This window comes from Pteronotus mesoamericanus, unplaced genomic scaffold, assembly GCF_021234165.1.
Source record: "Pteronotus mesoamericanus isolate MK-2021 breed Mesoamerican mustached bat unplaced genomic scaffold, CSHL_Meso_final contig_73, whole genome shotgun sequence".
NCBI classification, from domain to species: Eukaryota; Metazoa; Chordata; class Mammalia; order Chiroptera; family Mormoopidae; genus Pteronotus; species Pteronotus mesoamericanus.
Genome location: NW_026555245.1, coordinates 21,618,460 through 21,638,920, shown reverse-complemented (window position 1 = coordinate 21,638,920; position 20,461 = coordinate 21,618,460). Strand labels below are relative to the sequence as shown.

The window sequence follows — 20,461 nt, the reverse complement described above, 5'->3', positions numbered from 1 at the left end:
CTTAAAATACATTTTCCTCTGAGATTTTTGTAAAGAGCTTTGGAGTTAGATAAATCTGCATTAGGACCCCAGGACTTTACCTACTTACTGGCTATATTACTCTGGACATAGGACTCAGCTTCCATTTGTCATTAGAACACTGGGGAGAATCCTACCTATCTCACCAAGTCATTGTAAGGTGTTAAATAAAATAATTTATGCAGAGCAGCCCACACAGTGTTTAGCACAGCAGATTTCCATATGTGTTAATTTCTTCTTTGCTTTCACTTGGGCATCAGGGCCCAAGAGAGAACTTGGGAGAAGTGTGGGTGGCAGATAAGGAAGGAAAAGATAGGAATCAAGGGAAATAACCTTGGACTGGCAATCTGTAATCCATTCGAGTCAGCTGGTTCAGGATGTTTTTTCCCAGTTACGTGAAATAACTTGCATTTTTAGTATTATTCACATTTGTGGGAAGTGACCTGCTCTAGCTTGATCCCTTGGATACTGTGCTGTTGCTTTGTGAGGATCATTCAAGCCCCACACAAGCACAAGCAAGTAACAGAGATGTCCAGCCTTCAAAGGGTCACACTTCTAATTAATATCCAGATAACTCTGAGTCGCATCCCCTCACTAACTGCAAGAAAGCTGGCCTCCACTTCTCCTCCCCAATGATTTCTGGGGATTCCCCAGGCAACCCCCGGGGCCCCAGTGGTAGCACATCTTATAATTCCTCACAACAGAAAACACACTGTCACATTTAACGCAATTTTACTGAAGGAGATGTGGGAATAACAGAATGAGATAATGCAGAAAAGAACATCAAACTAGGCCCTCCAAAGCTTTCCCTACCCTGTCATGGGAAGGGTATCTCCCCTCAGTCCCTATCCGGCTGCCACATGGGAAGTATCAATTTTTCCACAGACAAGAGTCCATTGACCATGACCCCAAGGGAACCCAGTTGCAGGGTTACAATTCTATTCACAGTAAACAACCATTTTACAGAATTGGTGCCTTTTATGTACAGTGCCTTGTGTGAATGCAGATGTTCAATAAATGTTTGTTCGGTGAATGAATAAATGAATTGTCTCAGCCTTCCCATTCTAGATTAGAATTTTGGTTTTACATTTATATGATTAAAAAATCTATTACTTTTTTTTAAATTTTAAAATTCATGCATGAGACAAACTGTTTCAGGGAGAAATATATACACATGCACATGGAATACTTCTCAGCCATCAAAAGATGAAATATTGCCACTTGTGACAACATGGATGGACCTTGAGGTTATTAGTGAAATAGTCAGATGGATAATGACAAAAAAACATATAATTTCATTCACATATGAAATATAAAACAAAAAAGAAACAAACAAAACAAAAACAAACACATAGATACAGACAATACAATGGCAGTTACTACAAGGAAAGTGGGTAAAAGGAGGGAAAAATAGGTAAAGGCAGTTAAATGTACAGTGACTGATGGAAACTAGACTTATGGTGGTGAACACACTATAGTGTATACAGATTTCAAATGACAATGTTGTAAATCTTAAACTTATATAATGTTACTAAGCAATGTTACTTCAATAATTAAAAAACAAAGGAATTAAACACATAAAAACTTCCTAAAAGTAAAATTTTCCTTCTATAAAGAAAAATCTTGTCAGTGCCCTTGGCAGTTCGCCACATCTGTCTCTTGCTTCAGCAATGTTTGGATGGAAAAGACCAAAGGATGCCTCTTCCAGCCTCCAACCTCCCTTCAACATCTTTTCCAGTCACTGCCTGAACCACCCCAGCCGTCCTCAGCCTCTGAGACCAGCCAACACTGGCCTTTGGCCTTAACTTCCTATTCCTGAACAACCATGAGCTCCCACATTCATCAGAACTATTCCACCAAGGTGGAGGCTGCTGTCAACCACCTGGCCAACCTGCCTCTGCAGGCCTTCTACTCCTACCTCTCTCTGGGCTTCTATTTCCACCAAGGTGATGTGGCTCTGAAGAGTGTGGGCTACTTTATCCTCGAGTTGGCAGAGAAGAAGCTCAAGGACACCAACCATCTCTTAAGGCAGCAAAACCAGCCCAGTGGCTGCATTCTCTTCCAGGACGTGCAGATGCCTTCCCCAGGTGCCTGGGGTGACACTCAGGACGCCATGCAAGCTGCTATGGTCTTCAAGAAGAGCCTGAACCAGAAGGAGGTAAAGGTTTACTTCCTAAGGGATGAATACCTGACAATTCCATGCTGCATGAATACAGGGGTGGGCAAAAGTAGGATTACAATGGTATGAGAAACACAGTTTATTCTTGTATTATTACTTATATATTAATTATTGTATTATTCATTTCTATTATTTGTCTTATTATTTGTTATTATTTTATATCCTTATGATTTATCTTTTAGGAAATGATGGCTGGTAAATTAATCTGCTTTTGCCCACCCCTGTATTTTCAGCAACCAGGAGATTAACCTTTGATGAATAGCTCTAATTGTTAGTGATTTATTTCCAGTTCTTGGGCAAAACTCTACTTCAATTTAATGTGTACCCATTGACTTCAGCTTTCATGTCTTGCCTTAATCATTCTTCTCTAGGTGAAATGTACCTAGCTTCTTCAGATATTCTTAGTCTATGATGGTTTCCAGCCCCATCACCATCTTGCATGCCTCCCCCAGATCTGTTCCCACTTATCGATGTCCCAATTAGCAAGTGGGGCTCAGGATAGAACAAAATACTCTATATACATGTTGGGAACCATCCCATCTTGTTTCAGAAACTGTAGCCCCTCCAACAGGCAGGAGGGCCCCAAGGCTGGAAATAATCAAGGAAAACAGGCCACTGAGGAGACAAAACCTGTCCCCCTGGCAAGGGTGCAGCCCCTGCCTCCCTCACATCACCCTGCTTGGCCCTGTGATGGTTGGTAGTCAATGACGGGTAAGATTCCTCACAAGGAGGGATGGCCTAAGACACACACGGCCAGTATGAGCAGCAGACAAGGACTTGGGAGACATGGAGAAAGGGCAAAAAGGCCCGCACCCCTCAGCTCAGCTTGGACTTGGCCTGAGTCCTCATTCTATCTGAAAGAAGTCTCCTTGTCTCTTGGTGGCTCTGCCCTGCCCACCTGGCTCAGGCTTGAAACAATACCAAAGGTAGATACAGCCCCAAAACTGAATCGGGCGGTTCCTGGGGGACAATCAGGCCTAGAAGTAAGTTCCTCTAAGCATGCTTTCATCTTCCCTCAAAAAACGATGATAACCGGCTCATACTGGAAAGCAGATTTACATTATTCATAGACCCTGACCTGAGGCAGATCTCCTGTGTTCCTCCAATTGTTATCTATGATCTCTATTTATTTTCTGTAAACATAGCCTTTTGACTTTGATTGATGAGCTTTGTTGTATATCCCAGTGCATATGGTTCAAATAAACGCGTTTGGACAGTGGGGCTGGGGCCTTCTCCCCTAGAGGGAAGAGCCATGTCCCCTCTCCTGGCAGACAGAGAAGTGTTTGCAATGACTCGTGTTTATTCCCCCATCTGTGACACCCCCGGGATGGGCTCTGCGGGATTCAGAGCCCCGCCCCCTCCTCAGCTGGCTCTGGACAGTGACCCTCAGATCCAGGAGCGCCCCGTGTGGCCCTCCCCGCAACACATACAGGCTGGTCTAGACATAGTAGGTACAGCAAGACTGTTTGCTCCCACTTCTGAACAGTATCCTACTCTCCGTGGTGGAGAAGTTCTCCATTTTTTAGAAATTGGGTTTCAATTCAACCTGCATTTGTATTTATGTTCCATTTGTAGTTTATGAGTATGATATCACTTGTATTATTTTATATTAAGTCCCCTTTTCCTATTAACTCCTAACAAAACAAGCTTCTTCCATCTTAGGTATGTGAATCAAAAGCAAGACTTTGTTTTCTATCTTCTTGGTCTTGACCTAGAGACTCCACCTGGGCTCTTAGAACACTCTCATATACCTAACTGAATATTCTTCCTGCTTTATTCATCTTGAGATAGTACAAGCTAATCTACTATGTCTTCATCCCAGTCACTAGGAAGCGAGAGGTAAACAGAAACAAGACAACTTTTTAATAGTTGCTTTGTCAGCCTGACCTCATCTCCCAATCACGTTAACTTTGACACTGTACATAAATGAAACCCTTTGTTAGGTGCTGTGATAAAAATCAAGACTCTGATAGATCCTGGGGCCCTTCCCCCAATGCAGCCCTGAAAGGGAGGAGATTCTGTGCTTGTAACATCTCCCAGAGCTACCAAGCTGGTAATGCTATTTATGAAGATAGGCCCACATCTTCTCCCATAGAGTTACTTCTCTAAACCCATTTCCTTATTTGTAAAATGAGAACATTTGCCCTACTCCCTTTACGAGGTATTAGTAAGAATCAAGTGGTGTAAGAGGACATCTGAAAATGCTTTGCAAATTTTAACTTGCCACAGAAATCTAAATGATAGTGATGATTCGTTACTAATGTTGAGTGCAAGTAATTTACGCCTGATGTACCTCCTTACTGCTGTGTGCAATGTCTGTTAGCCCATCAGTTCCTGACTCAACACTGAATCCAGGTTTCTGATCTGCTCTGCCTTCCTGTTGGACCTACCCCTTCTGACCCTTAACATAGATCGACACTCAGATTATGGTTTTCTTGTTTCCTTCTGTTGCCATTTTCAGTTTTGGACCTGGATATACATCAGGGCTTGTTGCACAACACTCAGTTCCCATGTGACAATACCAACCGTGGGCAGGCTCCTCAATTCAGTGCCCAGCTGAGTGTCCAACACCCAGGGACACTTAGTTTGTTAGAGAAATGACTAAATAACTGAATGAAAAATAGAGGAAGGTTGCCTTCATTCTCACCTCTGTACCTTTACTATGTTTTAATTCTCTCATGGATAGACAGGCAGAAAAACAGAGAGACAAATACATTCACAGAGAGACACACAGATAGATAGACGACCAGTTAGACAGACAGGTAGACAGAATGACGATATGTAGATCAAATGAAATACCATATACAAAAGCATGTTTTAAATGTTCTTGTTAATACCATTTGCCTTTATTCAAGGCTGATTTTCAACAGATCCTCACTGGCATCATTGTGGCAGATTGAACTGGATAGAAAATAACCACAGCCCCAAACACCCTGAGTGCTTCACCATTCTGCCACCTTCTAAGACTTGTCCCTCCTAAAGGGCTCCCTGAGTGTCCCATAACCTAACAACTTAGGAGTAACTCCAGGCTCAGCAAGAAGCTTCCAGGAGATTCCCCAGCATTTGGATTTAGTGTCCATTCTGGTCAGCCAATGCCACTGCCAGGCAGGATGGCGACGTTTTTGAATATCAGCCCTGCCCTTATCTACTTTCTACTCATCCCTGAAAATCTCCCAGGCCCATGGCATCTCTCATTCCCTCCCTGCTCCCACCCACTCTGAATTCCTTTGAGTCTTATTTTCTGTTTCCATTCATCAGACACTTAATTGTATGCCTTATTTTGTATACACTTTTCCTATGTATACTGTATTTTTACAGCTCCCTATAAATTCCTCAAGCTGGAGCATATCTAATAGAGGCTTGTATCCTTCACATCTCACACAGTATTAAATGGGGGTTCAAAGTCCCCAGACAGACTCTGACAACCCCTGGGGACCTTTCCCCACTACAGCCTTGAAAGGGAGGAGATGCTGTTGGGATAATCCAATGATGGTCCCCCTCCCCAAGCCCACCACCACCATCTCAGTGGTGAACACTCATAAAAACAGAGTCTTTGTCAGCCTGGGCTTGAGCTTTTTGTTTTGCCTCTTGGGAATGGTAATTGCCTGCGAGACTGACATTTTCCCTAGCAGCTTCCAAAGGCCATAGTCCAGAACCCCCCACCCCCTGCTCTTTCCTTAGCTTCATTTTAGAAAACTAAGAAAAGCTTTTGCGTTTTGGAAAAACCTTTTCCTTCCCCACCCTTGAATTTTCTGCTTTCAGTAGGTTAGTTCTTGAGTACAACTCCCCAGAGCACTACTTGAACAGAAGTGAGTGGCTCATCCTATCACATGTGCGTCACATGCCCTACCGCAGCCCAGTCATGCGTTGCATGCAGAAGCTGAGGTGACGTTTGATAAAGCGGGCAGGACGCTGGCAACCCCAGTGATTTTTCAAACTTTCACTTAGTAAGCTTGTCTTTTAGTATCTCTTCAGAGTCCCCTGAAAGCACACGTGAAACTTTGCACCGGACAAGGGAAAAAACACGGGCTGTACTTATTAAAATGTTGGCCAAAATACCACTATATTTGATATTGGGGTGACTTTTGATTTTCAATAGACAAAGAATACAACCCTAAAGTTTCAAAATATTAAATCAGCTTTGCAACTTAAATTAAGATAATTTAAGACATTAAGTTTAAACATTATTTTTCAGGTTTAAAATGTTAAATGTGCTTTTAAAACTTTCAAATATGGGAAGCATACAAACAAAATGAAAATTCCTCATTATCTCACGGTTACTGTTATGACCATTCTAACTGTACAGTTGAGAAAGCAAAGGAGAGGAAGAAAAAAAATGAAAGAATATGAGCTTTTAGGTTTTTTTCTAAAAGTGTAAAAAAAAAAAAAAGGCTGTAGAACTAATTCCCAAAATTTTTTAAAGAAACGATATTCATATTCCTAATAACACTTATATTGCCAGGAGTACCATTGCTGTTTCAGAACATCACAGTGTTTTATTGATCAATTAGCTTTACAGAGCTCTAGTTTTCATGTCACAGAGGGCAAATACTTAAAACAACATGCATACATATATTTAATATGGAATGGTTCATGAATTTGCATGCCATCCTTCAGCAGGGACCATGCCAATCTTCTGTGTATCCTTCCAATTTTGGCTTATGTCCTGTCCAAGCAAGCAGTTAAAATAATATCTTACAAAAGTCCTATAGATTACAAAAAATCTTAATAGAAAAAAAGGAAAAATTATATACCACCCCACTACTTTAACAAAGTCATTAAAATTTAGTGCACTTCTTTCCAGCCTTTTGTCCTCTTCTCAGTTTTCTCTTCTTCTTTATTTATTTATTTATTTGGACTTAACATTATTATCAAAAGCAAACAATTATTATAAGACCACTCACATCATTGTCCTATTCTGATTCTCTCCCCCACCCCTTCCCTTTGCTTATTGTCCTCAGGGGTCTAGGGGTTTTATAGAATTTCAGATACAGAGAAATGCCTTTGATATCAGTTAGCTTAGGTTTGAATCTGGGCTCCACTGTGTGGACTTGGGAAAATTACTGAGCAACTTTGTCTCACTTTTCTCATCTGTACAAATTTCTTATTCCTACCCACTGGGTTCTGTGAGCATGAAAAGAGATAATGTATGTAAACTGATGATACAGTGATAAACTCAGAGTAAGTGCTCAATATATAGAAACTATTTTTTTCACTTAAAATTATATCATAGCAATGATTTCATACTTCTATAATCTTCATAGCTGTCATTTTATGGCTAGATAGTAGGGTAATGCAAATATAAATCACTGACTAATTCACTTTCATTTTGTTTGACAGGTTATTTCCAGTTTGAGGCCATCTAGATAATACTGTAATTAATGTATTATTTTTCATATAATACATGTTTCACATTAGTCTATAGATTTCCATAGAAAAATCTTGGAGTGGTATTTTGAGGTAAAAGTATGAAGCTTGACATGGGTCTTGCAACATATCAAAGCATTTTTTTTTAGCTCATTTTTTGTACCTTGCTTTTTTCATTCATAGTTATATCAAAGCTTTCTTTTTTAAAATCATATATTTATATGTTCAATGGACCTTTCCATGTTGTTAGCTCTTTCTATATTCTTTTGATTATTTCCTTAGACTAGATTTACATAAGTATAATTACTTGAAAAAATGGTATGACAAATCATATGGCCTCTTATCTATAGACAAATCACCCTCCAAAATAATTGTATGTACTGATTTACATGACCACTAAGAATTTATGAGTCTACCAATTTAACAACATGTTCTGTTATGATTTTACAAGCTTTGACATTGTAATGATTGCAAAGACCCATTTGTGCTTTCTTTGATTTAAATTTTAAATTACCTGTAAGTTTGGTATTTGATTTTTTGAAATTTAAAGCAAGGAGAACTGAGATGTTGGGAAGCTGCCTGTTTTGATTAGTGGCCTGATTCCATTTCTCCTTGATCTGAACTACTCAAAATTCCAGGCATTAGTTGCTTCCTCTGTATTTCTTGCAGCTGCTCTGTTTTACCATGGAATTCTATTTTTATAGAACAAATGGAACTAAGCAGAAAACATGCTACTCTCTTTGAGTTTACTTCTCCTAAAAGGACCCTGCTGCTGAGAATGCACAGTTAGACACGATGTTAGAGGAAGCACCATAAGCACTCTTAAAAGAAACAATTTCTTATTGGTATCACCAAGGTCTTGTTTTAGAAGTTCAGAAATTTGATTCTGTATACTCAGAATTAGACTAAAAACATGGATGGTGCTAACCAAACTTTGAAAACAATTCCCTACCGTAAAAAATAAAATACCATTAACCTGCAGATCAGAACTTGTTTCAGAACATGCTATTCCCATAGAAAAGTCTATATGAGAGGTAAAATTATAATCGGGTTCTCGGTAGCCATAGACTTAGGATGGGGCAGGGAGTGGGGACAGTGGCTGTAATGATTTCAATGACTGATAGCATCCAGCTGTGTGAATCTGATGCATTCATTGCCACTGGAGTGGTAGGCCTGACAGGTGGTAGGAATGCATGGGCTAGGGACCCCTCTGCTTTGGACAGGCTTGGGATTCACTAACACATTTTTCCATACTGACCACCTTTTCCTAGACTGAAGTCTTCAATTCAATTCCACAATATTTGTTAAGCATTTTCTTTTTTAAAAAGATTTTTATTTATTTATTTTTAGAGAGAGGGGAAGGGAGGGAGAAAGAGGGGGAGAGAAACATCAATGTGTAGTTGCCTCTTATGTGCGCCCTACTGGGGATGTGGCCTGCACCCCAGACATGTGTCCTGACTGAGAATTGACATGGAGACCCTTTGGTTCTCAGGCCAGCGCTCAATCCACTGAGCCACACCAACCAGGGCTTATTAAGCATTTTATATGTACCAATCCTTGTATTAGGTTCTGGAACTACATAAATAAATAAAAATCCCCTTCTGCTCCCCGGCACCTCACAGGCTTTTGGAGAAAACCGAACATATACATAAGTTAAAAATACCATATGACAAGAGCTTGACTGTGTCACAGGTCTAGGATCTGACTTCTTGTCACATGGCTGGCTTGCAGAACTGTTAAGACTAGTTCTGCTATGTGACATGAGCAATTTTTCAAATTTCACTAGGCCTTAGTTTGCTTACATGTAAAATGGAAACAATAATGGCCCCTATTTTATTGAATTGTGAAGTTTAAATGAGATCAACTAGAACAACATCTGGCACATGGTATGAAAGTTAGCTATAATGAAAACCTTAATTAACCTCAGGATGGCTACTGGTAATATGACATAGGCAATCTGATATTTCAAGCTCAGCACAAGGGGGAATGTTAGACAACCCTTCCTAGAACTTTAACACACCTACATGCCACAATAGTCAGAAGTATATTATCAGAAAAAATGGGATGATTAACTTCTGAAAATGTGACATTTTATCTCAAATTAGGAAGTATTTTTGCTCATGGGTCTTATCTGATAGTGATTTTTTAAAAAGAATAGGCTCCTGACATCCAATGCTCTACATTCCAGGAAAAGTCCCTAAGTATATTTTGACACTTTGAGCACCTCAGCATAAAGGTTATCACTTTGATGCTTATGCATCTGTCCCAACATTTTGCACACACCAGGGCTGCACTCAGTTTTGGTTTCCCTGGGTAGTTGTTAACTCCTTGAAGATAAAGTCCCTACATAGCCCCTAACAGAGCGTTGTGTATAGTAAGAGCTCATCAGCTGTTGACTAATTAAATTAATGGTGTTGGTAGTGGACATTGGCGTCTGCCTCTCCAGCATCCATTCCTACTTGGGGACTATCAGACATTCCACTTGCAGTTCAAATGTCCAAAATGGAGCTCCAAACTTAAGACATCACTCGCATATTCTTTCTTTTTTTTTGGTGATTGGTTTAGGAAAGGGCACAAGACATAAGCTTGTCCGAGTACATCTTGGGATTTTTTTCCTTGGAACCCTGGAAAAGTGCTCTGTTTATTTTTTTGTTGTTTGTTTTTTGGTGGATTTGAACATGGAAGGTTTCGTAACTACTGATAGCCACCCTGTAATCATGAAGGCAGACCTAACTCTCATGGCCTTCAGGATTTATCTAGGGTCAGATCTCAGCATATTTTGGGGGACAAGGGCAAAATATGGTTAAGGGGTAAAAGACTTTTGCTCCAAAAGAATTACAGTATGTTTTTTCTCCTACAAATTTAATTTTTTATTTTATTATTATTATTTCGTGGTGGTGTTCTAGAATAGTTGTCCCAAGTTTCCCCCATTTCTCTCTCCTGCCCCACCCATCCCCCACTCCCACAGTCAATCCCCACCCTGTTGTCCATGTCCATGGGTCATTTATACTTGTTCTTTAACTAGGCCCTTCCTCTTCTTTCCTCCCTTATCTCTCTCCTTTCTTAAATTTATATTAGAAGAAACCTAGCTCATATATATGCAGATGGATTCTAAGGGTATTAGATACCCTTAGAACAGAACATGGGGTTGGAGCCAAATTTAGATAGCCTAGATCTAATAAAACTTCCATAGATTTTTAGGCTTAATGCTATGACAGATTGTTATAGTAATAGTCCCCAGGGAATCATGCCACTTTGGCTCTCCCCTGGCTCTCTGACTATCTTTGGCCAATGAGACATTAGCAAATGTGATGCAAACAGAAACCTGAAAAGCACTTGCACACTGGGGCTTGCCCTCTTTTGTGCCATTTATGGATCAGCTTTCATGTTGAAGAGACATGGACTAATCTAATGGATACACATGGCCCAACCAGTAGCTTGCACCAAATCCAAGACATGTGAGTCACCTAAGACCAGCATCCTTCAGTCAATCTGTAAACTGACTGCAAATGCATAAGTGAGCCCAGCTGACATCATGTAAAGCAAAAATAACTTGCATCAGCTGAGCCCAGTACAAATTGTTTACCCGTAAAATCATAAAAACATATATGATAAACATAAACCACTAAGCTCTGTTATAAAGCAAGAGCTAGCTGAAACATATGTATTAGCTCGAATAGCTACGAGTGGCTCTATTGGCTTAGTTGTCTGAAACCTGTGTTCAACCATAGGCTACATTCTATGATGTTCAATGGACAGAATTTCTCTAACGTGATGTACAGGAACAATTCTAAAGGGTTAGAGAGGTATAAGTACCCACCCTTTTGAGTACATGGACAACCTTGGCATCTTTCCTCATCCCACTCGGCTCTGAAAGTGTTCAAGGAATATTCCCTTCACTAAAGCATTGAGAAATGCATTAGTGAGGGAGCCAAGCAATCTTAAACACCTCCGAGTGGCTGTTTTCTGTAGGCCAAGGATGATAGTGGGAAATGCTGCTACTGAGATGGGCTTCCTGATTTCAGTGGGTATGATGTAATCCCAGAGTGGCAATCAGAATTTTTTACTCAAAGGGATCTCTGTTGGTAGTTGACTCTAAGAATTAAACTATGGCCAGACTACCAAAGCATTATTTGATCTGTATAATAGAAATCTGACTTGAGCCCCACAGCTGAGAATCATAGCTTTTTCGATTCCTGGACCTTATCAGTTCACAGATCTGAAGCTCCTGGTTGAAGGGAAAAATAGAACCTCTTGAGAAAGGACCCTGCAACAATGCCACAAATAGTTATGGTAGATCTTCTTCCAAGCCATCCCCAAAGGGGCTTGAAGTCATTTACTAAGGTGTCTGTACATTGGGAAAGATGGAAAGACAGACTTTTCAGGGATTCCTAAACATTACTCTGAAATGACATTAATGTTTAGGAACCCCAAATGCCGCTGTGGTCCGCTGGTCAAAATAGAGGCTTACGATACCCCCCTTATCTGTAGTTTTACTTCCCTGCAGTGAACTGTGGTATGAAAATATTAAATGGAAAACTTCAGACATAAACACTTCATAAGTTTTCAATTGTGAGCCCTTGTGAGTACTGTGATAAAATCTCACACTGACCTGCTGTTTCTTGTCCTCCCCATTGACCCTTTGTCCACTGTAATCATGTTGTATTTGCTTCCTGCTGATTTGTCACTTAGTAGCCATCTCAGTTATCAGATTGACTGTCACAGTATCTCAGTGACTGTGTTCAAGTAACCTTATTTTACCTAATAATGGGCCAAGAATAAGAGTAATGATGCTGGAAATTAGTATATGCCAAACAAATTGTGTACAATGCTTCCTTTAAGTGAAAAAATGAGTAGAGAACAATAAGATAATTTGAGAGAGACCACATTCAAATAAATTTTATTAGAGTGTACTGTTATAATTGTTCTGATTATACTATTACAGTCGTCCCAATTTTTTCCCATTTGCCCCTCTCTACCCAGCCCCACCATTTCCTCAGGCAATCCCCACACCATTGACCATGTCCATGGGTCATGCATATATGTTCTTTGGCTACTCTATTTCCTATGCTGTGCTTTGCATCCCATGATTATTCTTTAACTATGAGTTTGTGCTTCTTATCCCTTCACATTTTTTGCCCATTCCCCTGGCCCCCACTTCCATCTGTTAACCATCAAAACATTTTCTGTGTCTATGATTCTATTTCTGTCCTGCGTGTTTGCTTATTTTGATTTATTGATATTTATTTATTGCCATTTTATTGTTCACAGTTTTGATCTTGTTTTTCTTAAATAAATCCCTTTAACATTTCATATAATAATGGTTTGGTGATGATGAACTCCTTTAGCTTTTTCTTGTCTGGGAAGTTCTGTATCTGCCCTTTGATTCTTTTTCTTTCTTTTTTTTTAAATTTTATTTTAATTTATTTTTTCAAATACATTTGTCTCTGCCTACCCCCCACCACTTTCCCTTGTCCCCTCCTTTCTTCCCTCCCTCAGCTCTTCCCCTCTGGTTTTGTCCATGAGACCTTGCTATATGTTCCTTGACTTTCCCCTTCCCTTCCTTTTCCCCACCCCTCTTCCCTCCTTCCCTCTTGTCTCTGTTGATTTCTTTTCCTTTCAGTGTTGCTGGTCTTATTTCCCTTGCATCTTTGTATTGTTGGTTAAAAGACTTAAATATAAGTTGTAACACCATAAAAGTCCTAGAGGAGAACACTGGCAGGAAACTCTCAGATGCCCTTTGATTCTAAACAATAGCTTTGCTGGGTAGAGTAATCTTGGCTGTAAGTCCTTGCTCTTTTCACTTTGAATATTTTTTGCCAATATTTTTACTAGCATGCAAAGTTTCTTTTGAGAAATCAACTGACAGCCTTATGGAAGCTACCTTGAGGTAACTAACTGCTTTTCTCTGCTGCTTTTAAGATTCTCTCTTTGTCTTTAAACTTTGAAATTTTATTATGATGTATGGGCCCTTTTGGGTTCATCTTGTTTGGGACTCTCTGTGCTTCCTGGGCTTGTATATCTATTTTCTTCACCATATTAGGGAAGTTTTCTATCATTATTTTTTCAAACAGGCCTTCAATTTCTTGTGCTCTCTTGTCCCATTTCAGTACCCCAGTGATGTACACGTTGGTATTCTTGAAGTTGTCCCAGACGCTCCTTACACTACCCTCATGTTTTTTGGATTCTTTTTGTTGTTGTTCTGATTAGGTATTTTTTGCTTTTTTATATTTCAAATCACTGATTTGGTTCTCAGCTTCATCCACTTTACTGGTGTTTCCCTGTAAATTGTTCTTCATTTCAGTGAGTGAATCCTTCATTTCTGACTGGTTCTTTTTCACAGTTTCCATGTCCTTTTTATACTGTTGAAGTTCTCTCTGAGTTCATCTGCTCTTCCCCTGAGATCTCTGAGCATCCTTATAACCAGTGTTTTGAACTCTGTCTAGTACATTGTTTGTCTAAATTTTGTTTGCTTTTTTTTTCTGGAGTTTTGATCTGTTTTTTCATTTGGGCCATGTTTCTTTGTCTCCTCATCTTGGCAGCCTCCCTGTGTTTGTTTCTATGTATTAGGTAGAGCTGCCAGGACTCCCTGGCTTGGTAGGGTGGTCTAATATAGTAGGCATCCTTCTATAGAGTTCAGTAGCAAAGCCTCCCTTATCCCACAAGCTGGGTACTTGAGGTGCACTCACTGTGTGGGCTGAGTACATCCTCCTCTTGTAGTCAAGACTTGATTGCTGTTGGCAGGTCAATGGGAGTGATTTTCCCAGGCCAATCAGCTGCAAGGACTGGCTGTGACCATTGATCACCAACATCTGACCACTGTGGAAAATCAACTGTCCAGAGACCCACCCTCCAGAGCAAGACTTATTTCAGCTGGGCTCTGGTGCTTGCTGAGTCTACCTCTTGAGTGTGTCACCTGTGGAAGTGATTGAGTGGTGTCACTCCCACATGGTCTTTTGCTGTCCACTGGGTATGCTGGATCTGGGGCTCCTTGGGAGGTGCAGACCACGGTCATCCCCTGCTTGTGTTCTGTCTGGGTCCACCTGGCATAAGATACAAAGCAGTCTGCAAATATCTGCTACTTGTACTGGGTTTGGATGTGGCCCAAGTGAGGGCCAAGCTGAGGGCCATGCTACCTGCTTCAATTGCCTGGCCTGGGGCCACTTATCAAGAGGTATGGGGCTTGCTGAGGTTAGATGCTTCTTGTCTGAGAGGATTTAGGAAAATCTGAAGCATGAGCCAAGTCAAACCATTTGTATGGAAAAGCCACTGGAAACAGCTTGGGTTTGCCTGAAAATTGGGTAGAGTAGAGCCTCAGGGAATCACTAGAGTTGGGCAAATGGTGTGAGCCAAGTTGATGGAGACTCAGATATGGCACCCGCCTGCTAGCTCTGTGTGTTGTGGGATGGCTCAGAGAAAGAAAAATGGCTTCTGCCAGCAGTTCTGTCTGGGAGAAAGCTGTCCCCCAGCTCTTGCCCTGATGCCAGACACTTTAGTTTTTCCTCATGTACCGCTAGTGCCTTTCAAGCTGCTGCCCTGGTGCTGTAGCTCAGAAGGACTGAGTCCAAGTAAGTCTGAACATGGGCCCTTTAAGAGGAACTGCCAAGGAGTCCAGTAGTTTCTGTCTTCCACAGCCTCAATCCCCACTGTTTTTTATAGCCAGAAGTTATAGGGACTTATCTTCCTGGCACTGGACCCCTAGGATGGGGGTGCCTGTTGTGGACTTCTCACTCCTTAGACATTCCTCCTGATTTTTACCTGCCACACATCGATGTGGGACCAGCGTGTTCCACTCCCTCTTACCAGTCTCAGTGTGGTTTCTTCTTTAATTCTGTAGCTATAGGACTTCCATTCAGCTTGATATCTGGTGATTCTGAATAATGGTTGTCCTGTAGTTTAGTTGTAATTTTAGTATGGTTGTGTGAGGAGGTGAGCTGTGTTTCCCATCTTAGGCTGCCATCTTACTATTAGTTATTGTTGTTCCTCTTATTGTGCCTATTTTATAAATTAAACTTCATCATAGTTGTGTTTGTGTAGGAAAAAAAATAGGACAGTATATATAAGCACTATTTGTGGTTTCAGGCATCCACTGGGCATCTTGGAACATCTCTTCCACAGATAAGGGGATAATAGCTTATAGTGGCCCGGTGATAAGTAGAGTTTGGGCCCAATTCCATTTCATCGTCATGAATCATTAAAGGTGATAATTAGGAAGACCAGTCAGCAACATAGGTGTGAACTTATGATACAGTAACAAATTTGAAAAGAGGATAGAAAATTACTTGCTACAGCTATAGCTGAAATTTTGTACATGTCTGGATGAAGAGCAAATGTTGACAGCAAAAGTGAAAATATGTTTGCTTGGATAATGAGATCATAGGTGATTTTTGTTTGTTTGGTCTTTCTCAATTCCTCAAACTCTCCCAAATACTGTTTTTGCTTCCTCTGTAAAAGGTACTTTTTTTTTAAGACTTAAAATTCATCTAGTTCTTTTATTTTAAAGATGGCCATTTATATACATTTTAACCAATCATGTTGAGATCATAAAAAGTGTAGCATTCTCCTCAATATTGTAATGATTCTCATAGCCAATCATGCATGAGGTATCTATCACACACAGGATGTTCCAGGAATAACAAAATCCCACAATCTCCCTGCTTTCCAGGAGTTTACAGTCTAAGGGGGAAACCAAATATATGCTTAAATGCATGTGACTCAAAACTGAGAAAGACAGCTGCTCCAGAGAGGAACAAAGAAAACACTACTGTGCCCAAAACAAGAGTTCATATTCAGTTGGGGAAAATCAGAAAATATTCACTGGCAGAACTGGCATTGGAAGGATGGATAGAATTTTGCCAGGGAGAAATGAGGTCCCAGAAAGGAGGTGTTCTGTATAAAGGAGAACTTGTACATGGGATGAGAAAGTGATGCTGGTATCTTTTGGATGGAAATTCCTTGGAAATCCCTTAGGAGTAGGATTTAGGAGAAACATTCCGCAGCTCTGATAGGGTCCAGGCACTGCCTATTTAGCAAAGTATAGTAGCTGGCATGGATTATCAATGGCACTTGATTTTTTAAAAAATTTAATCTTATTGTATTTTTTCCATTACCATTTAGTTCCCTTATTACACCCCTCCCCTAAGATTAAACACTACCACCCAAGTACTTAGCATGCTAACCACATATTTATCAGATATTTACTGTCTGTCACACACAGTGAGTGCCTCATAAAGGAAGGTGCTGAATACTCTTTTTGTTCATTTTTTAGATAAGGAATCTGATGCTTAGAGAGATTGACTGAGATATCCAAAGTTGCATAACTCATATATATTCAAAATGGGGTTGGAATCTCTGAGGACAGAGCCTCACTCCATCCCGCCTCCTATAGTGCCTCTCTGGATTGAGTAAGAGTAAAGCGAATCCTTGACTAGCAAAAGAAATCACAGGATATACGTAATCAGTAAAGTTCTACTTGGTAGGAAATCCGGACACATTACCAGTACAATGAACATGATTTCATTGTATTAGCTCTATCTCTTCCAAATTAAACAGGCAGCCTTAATACATTTCTTAATCTCTCTGTGCCTCAGTTTCCTTATCTTTAAAATGGAGACATAAATAGTACCTTTTTCAGAGGGTTTAGGTAGAATTCATTCCAATAATATATACAAAGTACTAAATAATATTGGGCATATAGTAAGTACTTGATAATTGTTAGACACTATGAGAGCATGCTGTAGTATAGAACTGGGGTCCCCAACCCCCGGGCCACGGACAAAGCTTGCCTGAGTTCTGCCTCATGTTGCCCCCTGCTCCCTCTTCCACAAAACTGGTCCCTGGTGCCAAAAAGTTGGGGACCACTGGTATAGAACATTTCTAACACTAGGACTCACTACTTTATAATCTTCTTTCCTGAAGAAGCATGAATTTCAGGATGTTGGATCTGGGGAGGATCCCTCTCACTATTTGGTGTTCTAGAGAATTGCCCCAATCTAGGATCAAAAATGGTGGAATTTTGACAGAAACCATGATGCTATTGGGTTCCTAAATTAAACACTACCACCCAAGTATTTAGCATGCTAACCACATATCAAGGGGGAGGTAGGATTCAGAATAGATGGGCTTGCTTCCCCAGGGAGAAGGCCTTGTCTACCTGCCCTGATCTCTACAGCATTAAGAGATGCTGCTCTACCAGCAAGGACATTAGACCAACACAGAGAACCTGGGGAACAGCTCTGGGACCCCACCGTTATGAAGAGAAAGTCAAGTGAAAGGCTTTCAAACCTATAGGAGCCAACCAGCCTGATGGAATATTAAACGTACTGATCTGGACGGGCCCTGGATGGGCACTTAGCCAAAAGTAGAATATCTGAAACACTTTGAAAAATAAACAGATCAAAGGTATTCTTTGATCTGTACAGACAGGGAGTGGAGGAACTGAGGTGTTATATAAGTTGTCTTTTACTCATTTTTTAAAAAATTTTTTGTTTAAATACATTTGTCTACACCTTCCCACAACCACTTTCCCCTGTCCCCATCCCCCACCTCCTTCCCTCAATCCTTCCCCACTTTGGCTTTGTCCATGGGTCCTTTATACATGTTCCTTGACTTCACTCTTCCCTTCCCTTCCCTTTCCCTGCCCACCCCTCCCTCCTTCCCTCTTGACTCTGTTCATTTCCTTTTTCTTTCAATGTTGCTGGTCATATTTTCCTTGCTTATTTGTTTTGTTGATTAGATTCCACTTATAGGTGAGATCATATGATATTTGTCTTTTGTCCCCTGGCTTATTTCACTTAGCATAATGCTCTCTAGTTCCATCCATGCTGTCACGAAGGGTAGTAGTTCTTTTTTTCTTTCTGCTGCGTAGTATTCCATTGTGTAAATGTACCACAGTTTATTGATCCACTCATCTCCTGATGGGCATTTAGGTTGTTTCCAACACTTGGCTATTGTAAATTGTGCTGCTATGAACATTGGGGTGCGTAGATTCTTTTGAATTGGCATTTTGAGATTCTTAGGGTATAATCCAAGCAGTGGAATCACTGGGACAAAAGGCAGTTCCATTTTTAGCTTCTTGAGGAAATTCCACACTGCTTTCCACAGTGGCTACACCAGTCTGCATTCCCACCAACAGTGGACTAGGGTTCCCTTTTCTCCACAGCCTCGCCAGCACCTGCTGTTTGTTGATCTGTTTATGATGGCCATTCTGACCGGTGTGAGGTGGTATCTCATTGTTGTTTTAATTCACATTTCTCTGATGGCTAGTGATGCTGAGCATCCTTTCATATGTCTCTGGGCCCTGTGTATGTCCTCCTTGTACAAGTGTCTGTTCAGGTCCTTTGTCCATTTTTTAATTGGATTGTTTGTCTTCTTGGAGTGGAGTCATGTGAGTTCTTTATATATTTTGGAGATCAAACCGCTATTCTTTCACACCCTTCATTCCCCTTAACTCCAAATTCTCCTTAGTCTGAGCACCAGTTTAAGAACTTGCTTTAGGCCTACTGACCAAAGACTGTTATACGCATATGTGAGTGTTTTTGTATTTGTATTTATATTTATATTTATATTTATATTTATATTTATATTTACACTTACATTTACATTTCTATTTGGATGGTTCATGGGTCAACTAATGCCTTGTGTTTCATGGCCCCATCACAGAGATCAAATGTAACATGATTAAACTGTTGCTGGTGGGCCCATTTACCCACCCCCCACCCCACCTTGTCATATACATAATGGGATCCCACAGGATTTCTATAGTGCCAACAATCAAAGGCGATGACTAGTTGGTATCACAGACATGGAAACTGAGCCACTAAAGGGCAAGTTTAAAATCATATACCCCAATAGATGGTAATCTTGTGGTTACAAGGGAGAATGTTTTTTGTTGTCAGGAATGCACACTAACTCAACCAGTGCTGATATTTCTGAATGGCTCAGGAAAAAAAAAAATCTTTGTATACTGAGAAATTTGGGATAAGTTTAAAACTATTTTAAAATTTAAAAAGCACTTAAATATTAAACCTTAAAAATAAAATATGATTTGACACTTAAAAAAAATAAAATCATATAGAGGGCCAGGAAATAAGCGTTTGTTTGGGGATTTGACCAATTATGGCTACTCATCTGAGATCTTTGCAACATAACTGCATGCCAAAATTTTTAACTATGACATTTCTCCACAATTTGTAGCTGGGCCTTCTGTGTACTTACATGCTCCCTGTTAATTAGAACCCAAATACATTCAAGATTCTAGTAAACCATAAAACATGTAAATTATGGCTTGATTTTGTGTAAAGCGCAGTCTGTGAGTTGATAGTCTCAATAGGCTTTCCCAGTATACAGAGGGAACAATAGATAAAAATAACTCTTGGCCATCCGTCTCTTTCCGTAACTAAAATTTCCACTTATCTCTTCTTCTGGAAATCACTTTAGAACTCTTCAGTCTGAAAGCAAGAAGGAGCCTTGGGACATTCACTGGGGTCCAGGATCCAATGCGGTCATTTTCTAAAGTGCCGCCGTGCTTGCTCAGTCACAGACTGCTGAGGTGAGAGCCGGATCCGCGAGGGGGTGGGCTGCCCGACTCCCTCTCAGCACACTGTGGCCAGGGGCTAATTAGCCTTTTTGCAGTCACCGGATTAAAGTGCTGGGTCATACAATGCATTTGAACACTATAAACAAGCTCTGTGGGCCAAGGGATTCTCATTCAGGATCCAGAAACTTCTTGAGGATGTCCCATCAACTCACCTCGGCTCTGGACACACATGTTCAAATCTGAGGAGAAAAGTCCACGAACAGGAAAATCACTTTTCTAATAAGAAAATAAAGAACTTCTCAAACACAGATTGGAGTGAGTGAGAAACTACTTGAAGGGAAAAAAAAAATACCACACCT

At 40.4% G+C, this 20,461-nt stretch overlaps 1 protein-coding gene and 1 non-coding gene across 6 annotated transcripts in view; both read right to left on the bottom strand.

Annotated features, from left to right (window-relative positions):
• The window catches only part of PDCD1LG2 (programmed cell death 1 ligand 2), a 95,608-nt gene that overhangs the window by 10,016 nt on the left and 65,131 nt on the right, over window positions 1-20,461 (bottom strand). For 3 of the 5 annotated variants that reach the window (XM_054583094.1, XM_054583097.1, XM_054583098.1), the window contains exon 6: window positions 18,226-20,341. The exons of the other annotated variants lie outside the window; for them this stretch is intronic. In XM_054583094.1, coding sequence (XP_054439069.1) covers window positions 20,274-20,341 — 68 coding nt within the window. In that variant the 3' untranslated portion in view covers window positions 18,226-20,273. Of the gene's footprint in view, window positions 1-18,225; window positions 20,342-20,461 lie in introns of those variants that run through there. 5 annotated transcript variants of the gene reach the window in all.
• On the bottom strand, window positions 6,773-6,877 carry LOC129078525 (U6 spliceosomal RNA). The gene has a single exon (XR_008529975.1). It is a non-coding gene; the product is annotated as a U6 spliceosomal RNA (small nuclear RNA).